Here is a 15,127-nt window from a genome sequence, read left to right on the forward strand (position 1 = left end):
TTATCAGCAGGTGGAAAATATGTCAAAGGTGTCGGCACTTGCAGACAAATGGCGAGCTTATTCGTATGTCGTACCAAAAATCGTATGTCTTTAAACTTGAATTTGAACTAAAAAGTCGAGCCTGAACTTGAACTAAAATTAAAACCCTAAAAGAAATCGAAGGTAACCTTCCCTTGTTGATGTCATAAAATGTACGTACCTCTTAAATAAGAGGGCCAATCGTAGATGAGCAATAATTGTCGATGGAAACTGTAGTTAACAAATATCAGCCGTAACCTAAAGAAAGGTACACTCTAAGAGATTAATAAATATGGATGATGGCAATTAAAATTCCTTGCGTTTTAACTTGCGCTTTAGCTGTTTGTTTAAGCGAAGTGTAATACGGTTCACGAAAGAAAAGTAAGTGAAAATCGATACACACTGCGCCGTAAACTTGCATTGTTACATTACAACAATAGAGGGAGCCATCTATTCGTAAGTTACGGGGATCTTTCAAGAAGTAATAATCCATGAATAATAATAATGCTTTGTAATGGAGAAAATAAATGTTGGTTTCGTTTCGTTTATTTTTAACGAAGTCAAAACGACGGATTTTTGAAACTCGGTAGTAGTCCGCTAGGAAGGAATGAATCTCGTTGTATTGTGTAATCGGTTTTTTTATGTGTTGGGACGTAAGACATATTCGGGAAGGGAATTGAATAAAATGCAGAATTTTGCGCGTAAAAAAAGCAAGAACATATAAAATATATTACGCACACGACAAGGCGGTACCAGGAAAACCTTATATGGGCAAAAAACCTGACAGAAATACATGAAATAAATTAACTACAATAAAATGCAAAACACAAATCAAACATCTTAAATTGTACGATAAAAATCAGGTAAAGTAAAGTGTAGTAAATCAATAAGAACGAGACACACGAGAATTTAGTACTGGTGAGAGAAAGAGTGGCGTCCTATTTGTTTTCTGCATCACCTTAACAGTTCACCCATTCCGCCCTTGTATGGCAACAACAGTATTGAAGCAAAAGCCAATTCGTACGCCTCTTAACCCGAAAAGCAACGACAGACATTCAATTAATTCGTCAATTACAGCGAACTCCCAATGTTAATTCCACCTGTCCTACTCGCATAATTACTGAAACACAATACACCTCTGTTAATTACCTAATTAGACTAACAAGAGTGCGGTTTAATCCATCACGCTTGAAATAAAAAGGTGATTTATGACCGCGCCGCGGTTCAATAAATGCAATTATGGACTCTAATTGGACGAAATTCGGCCGAATTATTTGAATGAAAAATTGAATTAGGACAACAGAAACTACATACTAAGCGGAATGATACATCAGGCTCCCTTGTAATCCCAGCAATTTTAGCAAATCCATTAAGGCGCTGTATTATTAAACGGGTTTCTGGAAACGACAAATAATCAAATTTTGAATTCAATCTGAAAGTGGTTTGGCGTTTTTCAGCTTTCTGGTGGGGGAAAAATCGATTGACCCATTGATTTTGCAGTAAGTATCGATTAATTGTGGGAAATTTTGGGGGCCACCGGAAGTAATTTATCATTATTACCAATTAAGTGTAGCATACAAAACGTTTTCCATTCATCGATCACGCTAGTTATATCTGGTACCTGTTGAGACGTTGGAAATACACAAGAAACCTACTAAATTATTACAACCTGATTATACTTCGTGCGGGAATATTATGTCAAGGACAGTGGGTACTTGTAAATAATTAACCGAACTGGAATCGATTCGAAAAAGTTTTCAGTTTATTATTTGAGAGCGATCCTTGACATGCACAAACTATTATCGATTCATATGTCAATTACACCAGCCGGCGTTGCATACGTTCCAATGCCTTATTTGTGACGGTGCATTTTAATTAGTATGGTATGGATCCCGGTTTGTTTCCGAATGCATAAATTATGAGGAGGCTGTGGGGTTGTCATTCGGGTGAACTAATTTATGATTCAAACTCCGCATTACGGCTGAGTTTTACTTATACACGAAAAGAGTTCGTGTTTTACCCGTCTGTTATTTATTTACGTAGTCACAAATGCGCATCGCGGTACATTTCCTTCGAAGTAAATTCTAACTAACGATCTGTTTCTGCTAGGGTTGCTTCTGAAGGTAAGACGCACACAAATATAATTGTGTGGTTAGAAGAAAATAGCGCGCAACATGGTTAATTTTTAAGTTTAAATTTACCACCATCCAAAACACCCTCAATATGTTAGTCGATAAATCTCAACATCGCACAGCCGTATAAGTTTGTTAATTCATATGTCCATTCAGCTTTAATTCCGACATTGCACAACCGTAATAGTTTGCAACATCAATCAAATGAAAATTACATTAGAAACCCAAACCTAAAATTGATGTATTTTTTCCTTTTTCCTAAAATCATCCATTTCTCTGCTCTGCGCCCTTTTTTTTCTCCACACCACCTTCTCTATCTCTTCATTTCCGTATCTAAAACGCGCTATCATCTTGCTATTTTTTCTTCCCTTCCTAAGGGCGCAATTCACACAGAACAGGCGCATGGTGGTGGCGTGGGAATGGCGTGGTACAGCTGCGGAGCGAACGTGGCGCGCTCAATCCACATAGAAGGGGATCGGATCGGATACTCCATTTTCGTCATTCAGTATTCATTCGAAGTGACCTGTGCAGAGAAGTGAAAATGGAAAGGAAATTCTTGTCCTTCGTGTAGGAAATTTCGAGGAAATCGTTGGAAAATGTGTAAATGGACGAAATTAGAGGAAATTCCGAATACTAAAATTTGGGGAAATAGGAGGAAATTTCATAGCAAAGGGAAAATTCTTATAAAATCTAGAGGAAATTTTACGGAAATAAAAAGGTCCTATAAGAAAGTAATGTTACTAATTTCACGTTAATTCAGAGAAGTTTTATGTAAATTTGTGATAATTATAGAAATGTTGGGAAAATTAAGGGAAATGGTAGCCATTTTTAGGCAATAAATCTTTGTCCCCTGAAATAAACCGTAACCAACCCCGAGGGGTTGATCATGAAGGAAATTCTTGTCGTTCGTGTAGGAAATTTCGAGGAAATAGTTGGTAAATGTGTATGAAATGGACGAAATTAGAGGAAAATCCGAGAAAATAACTCTAAATTTTGGGGAAATAGGAGCAAATTTCAAAGCAAATCTAGGGGAAATTCTGAGGAAATCTGGAGGAAATTTTACGGGAATAAAAAGGTTGTATAAGGAAGTAATGTTACTAATTTCACGTTAATTCAGAGAAATTTTGTGTAAAATTTGTGGCAATCCTAGAAATGATGGGAAAATTAAGGAAAATGGTAGCAATTTTTAGGTAATAAATTTTTGTCTTCTAATATAAGCCGTAACCAACCGCGAAGGGTTGATCACGAGGGAAATTTTTGTCCCTCATGTAGGAAATTTTAAGGTAATAGTTGGGAAATATGTAGGAAATGGACGAAATTAGAGGAAACTCCGAGAAAATATTACTAAATTTTAGGGAAATAGGAGGAAATTTCAAAGCAAATCTAGGGGAAATTCTGAGGAAATCTGGAGGAAATTTTACGGAAATAAAAAGGTTCTATAAGGAAGTAATGCTACTAATTTCACTTTAATTCAGAGAAATTTTGTGTAAATTAGTGGCAATGCTAGAAATTATGGGAAAATTAAGTGAAATGGTAGCAATTTTTAAGCAAAGAATTTTTGTCCCCTATAATAAGCCGTAACCAACCCCGAGGGGTGGATCACGAAGGAAATTTTTGTCCTTCATGTAGGAAATTTCGAGGAAATCGTTGGGAAATGTGTAAATGGACGAAATTAGAGGAAATTCCGAGGAAATATTACTAAATTTTGGGGAAAGAGAGGAAATTTCAAAGATAATCTAGGGGAAATTCTGAGGAAATCTAGAGGAAATTTTACGGAAATAAACAGTTTCTATAAAGAAGTAATGTTACTCATTATACGTTAATTCAGAGAAATTTTGTGTAAAATTTGTGGGAATGCTAGAAATGATTGGAAAATTAAGGGAAATGGTAGCAATTTTTAGGTAATAAATCTTTGTCCTTTAATATAAGCCGTAACTAACCCCGAGAGGTTGATCACGAGAGAAATCCTTGTCCCTCATGTAGAAAATTTCAATGAAATAGTTGGGAAATGTGTAGGAAATGGACGAAATTAGAGGAAATTCCGAGAAAATATTAATAAATTTTAGGGAAATAGGAGGAAATTTTAAAGCAAACCTAGGGGAAATGCTGAGGAAATCTAGAGGAAATTTTACGGAAATAAAAAGGCTCTATAAGGAGTAATGTTACTAATTTCACTTTACTTCAGAGAAATTTGTGTAAATTGTGGCAATGCTAGAAAAGATGGGAAATTTAAAGGAAATGGTAGCAGTTTTTATGCAATGAATCTTTGTCCCTTGAAACAAGCCATAACCAATCCCGTGGGGTTGATCACCAAGGAAATTCTTGTCCCTCATGTAGGAAATTTCAAGGAAATAGTTGGGAAATGTGTAGGAAATGGACGAAATTTGAGGAAATTCCGAGAAAATATTACTAAATTTTGGGGGAATAGGAGGAAATTTCAAAGCAAACCTAAGGGAAATTCTGAGGAAATCTAGCGGAAATTTTACGGAAATAAAAAGTTTCTATAAGGAAGTAATGTTACTAATTCATTACACGTTAATTCAGAGAAATTTTGTGTAAATTTGTGGCAATGCTAGAAATGATGGGAAAATTAAGGGAAATGGTAGCAATTTTTAGGCAATGAATCTTTGTCCCCTAAAATAAACCGTAAACAACCCCGAGGGGTTGATCACGAAGGAAATTCTTGCCCTTCGTGTAGGAAATTTCGAGGAAATCGTTGGGAAATGAGTAAATGGACGAAATTAGAGGAAATTCCGAGGAAATATTACTAATATTTGGGGAAATAGGAGGAAATGTCAAAGGAAATCTAGGGGAAATTCTGAGGAAATCTAGAGGAAATTTTACGGAAATAAAAAGGTTCTATAAGGAAGTAATGTTACTAATTTCACGTTAATTCAGAGAAATTTTGTGTAAATTGTGGCAGTGCTAGAAAAGATGGGAAATTGAAGGGAAATGGTAGCGGTTTTTGAGCAATGAATCTTTTGCCCCTAGTGGGGTTGGTCACGAAGCAAATTCTTGTGGGAAATTTCGAGGAAATAGTTGGGTATTGTGTAGGAAATGGATGAAATTAAAGGAAATTCCGAGGAAATATTACTAAATTTTGGTGAACAACCTTAAACGGTCCGGGTACGGCTCTGTATCACTACTATAACCGTCGGTCCAATTGAAGAAGCTGTCAAGTAAGATGGGCAAAGGAATCTTAGATATCCTTCTACAAAATCCTCTGCTTAGAGTTAGTTTCAAGAACTTTAAACTTTAAAATTTGGTTTAATTTTTAATTATTTTAGATTCCGGCATCGAAATGATAAGCGTCGGTTGAATTGATAAAGTTGACTCGAATTGAAAAATTTCTACTAGATAAAGGGGCATCTTTGTAAATCTAATGCCCATACTAAAAGGTTTCGCTTCAGGATAAACTTATACGGTACGGCTATGACCAGTCTTGACGGTTGACTATGTTTGTAACTTCGGGGGTTTTGCCACATCTGAAGATCGTTCACAAAAGTGCACAAATATTCGAAAAAATATCGTTTTTGTCCCATGGGGACCAAGAGGTCAAAAAAATTGAGAGGATTAGTAGTAGTAAGTTTCAAAATGGTGGCTTTAGCACAGCGTTCGAAGGAAAAAAGTGACGGATTGGCAACACGGATGTTCCCGAAACAGAAGAAAAAGTAGTGATTGAGTTCAACTGCAGTCTTTGTTCCAACTCAAAGACATTTACAACGTCAGCAATCTGTTCAAACAACGAGGACATATTGAAAGCCCACCGAGCAGATTAAGGGGTATAAAAGAAAGCCCCCATTCCCTGAACGCGAAATTTATTCAGATTGAATTCGTTGATAAGAAAGATCTCACCGCTCCGTTACAATAAAACCGTTTATCCTATCAACTTCCAAACCATTTCCCTTCCTGTATCGTCGAACTTTAGCGCGAAAACATCGTACCTCATGTAACTGCATTCGTGCGTAATTTATTTGGAATAAATGCTCATGGGAAGAATTAGCCGAATTTTTCCACCGGCGCACCATTTTCCGAAACTTTCTGCTAAATCCAAATCTCGCGATTTATTAAGTTTGTCAGATTTCCATTCTAAATTGAGTCGTAAGCGCCCTTTAATTCCGGATTACTTTTTTTTTTATCGATAATACGCCGCTTGTCGTGGAGGGCGGGGGTGCAGGTCACAGTTTAATAATTAATTTCGTACTTGAACTACTTGAGAGGAGCGTTTGGGTATTAATTTCTGAATTTATGGGGTGGATTTGGTATTTTCTCGCTTGCTAAATGCCACATTAGTGAATATTCACTGAAAACATGTTGTTAACCCTCTCTAGTTTTGTGTAAATTTACAGTTTTCTATAAATCATGAACATATAGTACTTCATTAATTGTGAGCCTTACCCCCCGCTTGAATAGTAGATCGACCACCCCTGTCGACCTAATAACGCTTGCAGCATAAGCTTCTAGTTAAACACCATTATTTGGCTTTACGAGAGTGCATCGAAATGAACAATGAATCAAGCAAAACGCAACGTGGTCGAGATTAAAATGTAATTTAGATGGCACTCTGCGTGATGAATGTTGATGAACAAATTTACGGGAACAATTTAATAACAATATAATTTCGAAACTATTATAATATTAATTATCATTAACATCAAGACTGAACTTCTTGCAACAAATTACGCCCAACTACCGCTGACTGCGATACACTAAAAACCACCACCACCACCAAAAAAGCAACGATTAACCTACAGATTTTGAATAGGTTTTGTTTGTAGTCCTACTTCTGTTTTCACTTTGACTATTCGAACAATTCTATTTTTACCGGGGATCAATTCCATAACACGAGCTAACGGCCAAAATACACGTTTCTTCCGGTCATCTCGAACAAGTACAATTTCGTTTAATTCCAGCTTACGTGATGGCTTCTGATTTATTCTACTTATGAGCTGGGACAAATATTCCTTTCGAAAACGTTGTCGTAACTCATCTCTCAGTTTCTTCATGTACTTCCATCGATAATTCTTGACATGTGTCATAAAAGTATAAGACCTCTTAGTACAATTTTGCACAGTCAATGACATACTGACTCCTACATTTTCTGTCTTTTTCAATTCAGAATTTACTAAATCTTCAGCAACTTCTTCATTAGACCTAGGCCAGCTGTCACTTGAACTTTTTAACCACTCCGGTCCCTCCCACCATCTTTTCTCTAAAAGATGAGTCGGTAAGCAGCCTTTTGAAGGTAAGTCAGCTGGGTTCATGTTTCCGGGAACATGACGCCACTGTGTAGGATCAGTCAAATGTCGGATTTCTTTCACTCTGTTCCCAATGTATTGACCCCACATGTTGTCTTTCCTTATCCAGGCTAATGCAGTACTTGAATCAGACCAAAAAATAGTAAATATATCCTCAGCTTTTAATCCTTTTTTCACAGAAACAGCCAATCTTGTACCAATTAAGCAGCCTTGGAATTGTTATCCTCTTAATCGGGGCAACTCGAGACTTAGCAGAAATCAGTTGTATTGAAACTCCTCCCACATGTTCCACGCGGAGAAAAATCACAGCACCATACGCCAAACCACTTGCATCCGTAAAAACGTGAAATGGCCATTTACTTCGATCAAATTCACCTCCAGTTACACATCTAGGAATTCTGACTTGACTTAACAAATGTAGTTGTTCATACCATTCCGTAAATTTATTTTTCTCTTCGGTTGGGACAGATTCCTTACAATTCAATTTGTTAATGAATGTCTTCTGAAGTAAGACTCACTGGGAGCACAGCTGGACAGACAATACCAATAGGATCAAAAACTTGATGGGCAATAGACAGCATAACTTTCTTTGTGATAATTTCAGGTAAGGTAGGGAGTTTCACATCAACATACAATTCATCACAAACTCGATCTCACTGCATTCCTAGGACTGAAATCACATGACTATTCTTGTCTTCCATCTCATCTACATTTGACATCCAAAGTCTCAAGTCCATTCCAGCTTCAGCTAACAATTGAACTGATTTTGTTCGAAAATTCTTGTACTCCTCCACGGTATTTTCAGAACTGACACAGTTGTCCACGTATAAAGAATTATACAGTTTCTGGGCAATGTCTTTGTTTTCATTCTGAACATTTACCAAATGAAATTCTAACACTGCTCCAAGGATAAAGGGACTACAATTCGTACCAAACATGACACGTTTATGACGGTATTCTACTACGTGTTGTTTAGATTTATCTTTCCACCAAAGAAATCTCATACAATCTCTATCTTGTTCATTCACTTCAATCATCTGGAAAGCTTTGCGAATATCAGAAACAAATCCCACTTTCTTTTCTCGAAACAGTAACAACACATCAGGAATCATTTTGATAAAGTTATTTCCTTTCTTAAGACACTCGTTCAATGAAGGTCCTTTTCCAACCTTACATGAGGCATCAAAAACAGGTCTAACCGGGGTAGTAGAACTGCTCAGTTTGATTACTGCTCGATGAGGAACATAGTGAACATTTTCTTTCTTGTTACAGACAATAGGGTTGATTTCTTCGATAAAGTCTTCGTCTTTCCAAAGTTGAAACAATTTAGAATATTCTTCAAACAGTTTATTTTCTTCCAAACGTTTAGTAGCATGATTTAAACGTAACCTTGCAACTTCATAATTTGTAGGTAGTGGTGGGTGCTCATCTATCCAAGGAAGGGATACAACATATCTCTCATCTGCATTTCTTGTCAAACAGTTGAAGAACTTTTGCTTATCTTCTTGTTCTTGCTGTTCCACAGATATCACATCAGTTTCATCTCGAATTCCAAGTAGATCGAGATCCCAAAGCTGTGAAACCGATGCATTTTGAATAGCCATAGACCACATTGATAAGTTATTATCTTCTCTTTCACCCATCCTCCCACATAACGTCCAACCTAACTTAGTTTCAATTGCTGTGACTTCATTGGAAAGTGTTATCTTTTTTCCCGTCAGAAGTCTCCCATAAACGTCAGCACCAAGTAAGATTTCAATTGGAGGACATCCATCTCCCACATCTGACAACTTTATTTTTTTCCTGTTCAACTCTTTAACTACAATAGTTACTTGAAACACGTGGGATAAAGTTGCAGATCTTTTCTTCGTCACGTACTCCAATGATACATGAATATCCTTTTCCACCAATCTTGTCCAATAGATAGATACTTTTATTCTTTACCAGAGAGGTGTTGAATAATTCAAAAAATTTACAAACATTATAAACAAGCGTAAACAAACAACAAGAAAATATAAATATACATGTAAAGTTAAAAATTAATAAATACTAAACTATGTAAACTCCTGGAAAATATCAAAGAATTCCTTTAAAGAATAAAAAACAAAGGAATTAAGTCGGATTCTTAGCGTTTTTTTAAACAAATGTCACATGATGTATATTGTGAGTAATTACTTCCGTCTGAGTGCCTCCAAAGAGTGAATGAGTAATTTTGTTTGTTCCTTTTACTTCTAGTTCTAGATCCTTAGCAGTTGATTTCAAAATGTAGGATCTTTGGGAGCCGTTGTCTAAGAATATTCTCACTGTCTTCTCCTTAGTTCCACATCTTGCTCGAACTATAAGTGTCTGTAGAGCTATTTCTTTGCTACAAATCTGATTCACACATCCGGTCATATTTTCGGCAGTGGCAGATGTAGTAGAATCTGTAACTTTATTCCCTTTTGATTTATCAGCAAGGTTAGAACATATGACCGGATAATGTTTTCCGCCACAAATGAAACAGTTGAGATCAACTCAACAATTCTTATTCTTGCAAAATTTAGCCGGCTGTCCACTCTTGAAGCCGGAAAAACAAACTTGTTTTTCTTTTAGTACATCTCTTTTCTTCTCAAGTGGCCATTTCTTAGCATTACTACATTCTTTGCTTTCATGACTCTTCTCACAAAATAAACAAGATTGATCTCCATCATGACAAGAAGTTAAGGTTGGGGTAGGTTGAGATAATTTGTTTTTAGCTTGAACATTTTCTTTCTTTGGCTTGATCTCCATTCCAAATCCTCTTCGAGCCAAACTAATCTTCTGTTGAATCCCTACTTCCTTATCCAGAAATTCCATGAGTAGGTCTAAGCGGTTCCTCGAAGGTGTGTCTTTACTTCCATCATGGGCAGCCAAAGAACTACGCTGCCATGTCAAAAGAATCTCTTCTGGCAGACTTGACTCAACTAATGGATAAAGCCATGTGTCAGGATCAGTTTTTTCAAGATTAAGTGTTTTCAGTGCTTGTAAGTGTGATTCTAGCTTAATATGTAACATTTGAAAAGGAATCTTGTCATTTGAATTCACATTGGAAATGACTAACTTTAATAATTCTCTAATGTAAACTTGAAGTAGTAAATCTTCATTCCCGTATCTTCGTTTAAGGGCTTCAATTACCTTAGGATAATTTTCATTTGACTGGGGATAGATACTTGCTATCTCATGTGCATCGGTTCCAGGTAAAAGTGACTGAAATAAATACTGCCGTGCAAAGAACTATCTTGGTCAATTTTTTCAAATTGAGCCCAATATCCTAACCAATCCTTGAACTCTCCTGAAAATTTCTTCAACTCGATCTTGGGTAATCGAAATCCTCTTGCTCCACCTTCAGATCCAAATGTAATACTGGATGGGGGCAATACGACTGGTACCAAAGATTCTATGATTTCTTCAGCTTTAAAACAAGTTGTCATTATTTGCTGTCTCATTGCTATAATAGCTTCATATTCCGTGTCTTGATCCGTTTCGTCAACTCCATCATCCACCATCTGACCTAAAATCTTCTGGTCTAACTCTGCTAAGTTAATCTGTTCCTCATTCAGTGTCTTCAGGACAAATTGAATCCTTTCCTTCGAAATTGGTTCCACTTGGAACAGTCTGTTTAACTCAGCTATCCTCTTTTTAGCTCCATTCCGAACTGGTCGTCTGGCTCTCTGAAGGGCATCCATGATAGATACGTTTCAAAATTTCGGGGTCACCAATTCTTTTAGAAATGAAGAGTTTAACCAACCACAATATTTCTTTCTACAAGCTTATATTTACAAAATGGATACAAGACTCAAGCTTAATTTTTATGGACAGTTTTTTGACATACCTATACTATCTCGATAATTTACACTCCGTCTTTTTTTTTAATTTAATTTAATAAAAACAATTTCCCCTTCTTTTCAACTTTGAAATAATTAATACCACAGCTGGCTCCGTAATGAATAAATTATCGACGACTATTACCTTGCGGAAGGTTAGTTCTTTGTCTCAACTTATAATCTCAAAGTTAAAACCTGATGCTCTGGTTTGACCACTCTCAGATAAGTACATACTCGTATAAAATGAATTGTTTGAATATTATATTGTTGAACGATTTCCACTTTCAGTTTTCTTTACATTGGTTGTGATCTAAATGTACACGCTTTTCAACCGTCGCGCAACCTAGCAGCAGTCGTAGTAGCAACAGCCTCGTGTTCCCCGAGTCTCCAGTATTTAAGGAAAGCACCATTTCTTAACAGCGATAAAATACGTGCGTTAATTAATTTTCGCCTGATAATGCTACTTATCGCAAACGACCAGATGTGTCTTACTTCTAAAACCTCATCTAATTTGAATAAATTACAAAATTTAAAATGAAACGAACCAACTTTGGGCTTATGTTGTAAATAATCCCGTCATTATTTTTGGTGTGTAGACCGATTTAACGTCTAAATAACGTTGTTTACACGACAATACCTACTATTCATGTTCATATAAAATAATGATTTGTAAATTATCTTCCAACCGACTAAATTTTCGGGGTTTAGTGTTACGGGAGACACGGTAAAAAATTTGGACTCTTAACCACTAGATGACCAATGTTTATTGTGGTTTAAAATGATTTTTTTGGTGTTACAATATTCCCCAAAAACAGAGATGAGGCCGTCCGCGAAAACTAAGGAAAATTCGAGTATAATTTCGTGCAAATTATAACATAAACTCGCAAACATCTTCCATTAAAATATTTTAGGAAGTTGCTGTAGCGTTCCCACAAAGATCTCGTGAGCTCTAGAACAATCTTCAACTCGTGCAGAGAACCCCCTCCATTTGACCACGACTTTGACACAAATCACAGAAACTTCTCTGCCGACGGTTATCTAATGAACACAATCCGAGTGGTAATAACGACTTAATATTCCTGCCAGGCTGTTTGGCGCTGCGCCACCAATTTGTGAAAGTTTCCTATACAGTAGAACACAGCAACGCGTAACAGGTGTGCGAAATTTGTCCAAAACTTGTCTGAAATTGATTCGTAAATCGATGACGCAGAGACAAACACTCCTGAGTAGAATGTTAACATTCCTCGCTTTGCTACCCTAAGTATATTAATTATTGTCTCCAACAATATGATAGAAATGCCTCACGTGCGCTCTGAGCTCTGGTTTATTGTTCGTAATGGTGGTTGTCCGGTACTGAACGATGCATTTGACTACCTAAATATCACGTACTACAACGGAATCACTTTGTCAAGTGTCTGCAGTAACAGAATCTGCATTTTTCCTTGCAGGTCCGCGTTCTTTCGTTGCAAACTCCAGAAGTATATCAAAATGATCTCAAATGTAAGGAAATGGGTATGCATCGTTAATCAACCTAGCCTTTAGACCTTCCATCAATTGACCGAATATCACATAATGTAGAACAATATCTGTAAAGGACAAATATTATCGATTCCACTGGTATTTTCGTCGCGTATCCACTTACTTGTTCTCTATTTGTGTTTCACCCCCACCTCCACCGCTCTCCCGCGGGAGGGGATAAGCACAATTTCCATATTTACACAGAAACTACTAAAGTGAAAATCCATAATTGCCCCTTTCCCGTTATCCTGTTATCAAACAAACGATTTGTCTTCATTACGCCAACCTTTCTCGTGCAATTGCTGTTTAGCGCATCAAAGCCGTAAGGGCGCTTTCCTTCTCGCGCGTCGAAGGTGATTGAAAAGCCGTTTTTCAGTTTGGAAAAAGTGTAAACTTTCAATTTCACCGGCGCGTTTTGCCAGTCGGCTTCTATTTACACTGAGGGGCTGTTGTTGGATTTATTATACTCATTTTTTTCAATAAAATGAAATCCGGCTTTTCTTAGAATCCATTTCGTAACTCCCTTTCTTTGCCGCTGCCTAACAAACTATGACATTAGAATTTGGATTAAATAAAAATCATTTTAACGGGTTGGCCTCAGACGGTGTTTTTAGCCGCCATTTTGTTTTTATTTATCAGATTTGGAATGTTCATGAGAGCATTTCACGTGGATAAACTCAATTTAAAACACTATCCGATCCCAATTTTCGATTAAATATACCTTCGTCTAAATTTACACGCACAACTCGATTTGGTTCATGTGTTTACAATTTTGAACTTAGTTTTCCATTGGTCGGATGTAATCTGATAGCACTAGCGCGGTTAGCGTTAGGCTTAGCATTAACTCGTGCTTAATAATCGCTCTAATTTAAGACTCACTATCATACTGCACTAATTGTGCATATTCGCGTGTGTTTTGTGGCCCGTCTCATACTATAAAACTGCCCCCCCCCACGTGTGAGTACATGAAAAATATCCATTAGCATCATACAAAATCAACCCTCACACACTTAGGGTTACTTGTGCACCCCCTGGCACGTTCTCGGTTCAGTATTTCTTTCTAATATGGGGTTTTCTTTGATTTTCAACTGAAGTTATAACCTCATCATCATCATTTGCACCCTCATTCTTTTCCTACACTTTTGTGTTCCCTTGCCTACTTAAGGAACAGGAAATGGTCATCGCGTTTCGTTCCTCCGACATCCCGGAACACAGGGACACCGGAGGCGGGCTGCTCAGGCTTGCCAGATGAGAACGGACGGAACGGAGAGTGCTGCTCCTCGTAGATAGCACGCTGCACGTCTGAGGAAAACTCCATGACAAAACTCCAAACAGAGCAGTCGTCATCGGGATTCGAACCCACAACCTCCCGAATAGCACCGCTGAACGCAACAACTGTGCCACGTGCCCACTGAAGTTGGTTTCCAGTGATTTAAATAGGGGTTGTCACTGTATCAAGTGCAAGTTTCATCGCTGGTACCCTCTGCTGGTTAGTGTTGCTTTTTCACCCTTAGATACTTAGGGTTATCGTTGTGTAGGCGCAAAAGGAGTGCGTTACAATCTCCCCCTACGGGACAAGAGAACGTCTCGGTCCCAGTTCAGTATTAGAATTTCAGATTTTCTTTCTCCAGTGCACTCGCCTAGTGCCGTCCTTGGTATGTCTTAGTCTTCGACTTCGTAGGGGAGAGGGCCTGAAGGACCTTATACGGTCCTTCCCGACTAGGCTTTCTGGCTTGTTTAATTCTGGTGCTTCCCATCGTCTGCGATCCGCAACCTCCTTCCCTGAGGATATCCGTTGGGAGAGTCGTAATATTATTCTTCCGTGTCCTTTGATGCAAGAGTACATACACCACGTGTAATTGAATACTCTCATTGAGGTCTTTCTGGATCCGGACCAACAGCGCTCGATTTTTTGCGAGGGAGAGGTAGGTGGCGTCGCTCTCGCCTTGCTTTGTGGCGAAGATCTCCCGATGGAGCTGATGTCGAGGTTTCACTGGTCCAAATGTGTTTCGTAGGAGGAATTAATAAGAATTAAATAATATTATTATTAATAAGAAAAAGTGTTTTTTCCGAGAAATTTTGGTGCAGTCGATTTTTGGTAAAAAAGGAAGGTTAAACACTGCTTTCTTTTGAGGCAGGAAAAGAAAATTGTCTCAGATCGACCGGGAAAAAATTTTTCTTATAGAATATGGCCTGTAGAATCCATAATTTCAAACAGTTTCAAGATGGGGCTACTAGTTCAAAAGTTACAACCCTTTGAATTTTTTTCTAGTCTATAACTTTTGATTGAGAAGTCTGATCGAAAAAGTACAAATTGATTTGGATTCTACGCACCCAAATTAATAAGAAAAAGTGTTTT

General features: G+C 37.5%; 1 protein-coding gene across 1 annotated transcript in view; it reads left to right on the forward strand.

Moving 5' to 3' along the window:
- Positions 1-2,689, forward strand: part of LOC116174674 (neuroligin-1-like) — a 168,828-nt gene extending 166,139 nt beyond the window's left edge. Inside the window, exon 11 of the mRNA XM_031492620.1 lies at positions 2,544-2,689. Coding sequence (XP_031348480.1) covers positions 2,544-2,689 — 146 coding nt within the window. The remainder of the gene's footprint in view (positions 1-2,543) is intronic.
- Positions 2,690-15,127: the final 12,438 nt, after the last annotated feature.

Source organism: Photinus pyralis, unplaced genomic scaffold (assembly GCF_008802855.1).
Source record: "Photinus pyralis isolate 1611_PpyrPB1 unplaced genomic scaffold, Ppyr1.3 Ppyr1.4_LG6, whole genome shotgun sequence".
In the NCBI taxonomy this organism is placed as follows: domain Eukaryota; kingdom Metazoa; phylum Arthropoda; class Insecta; order Coleoptera; family Lampyridae; genus Photinus; species Photinus pyralis.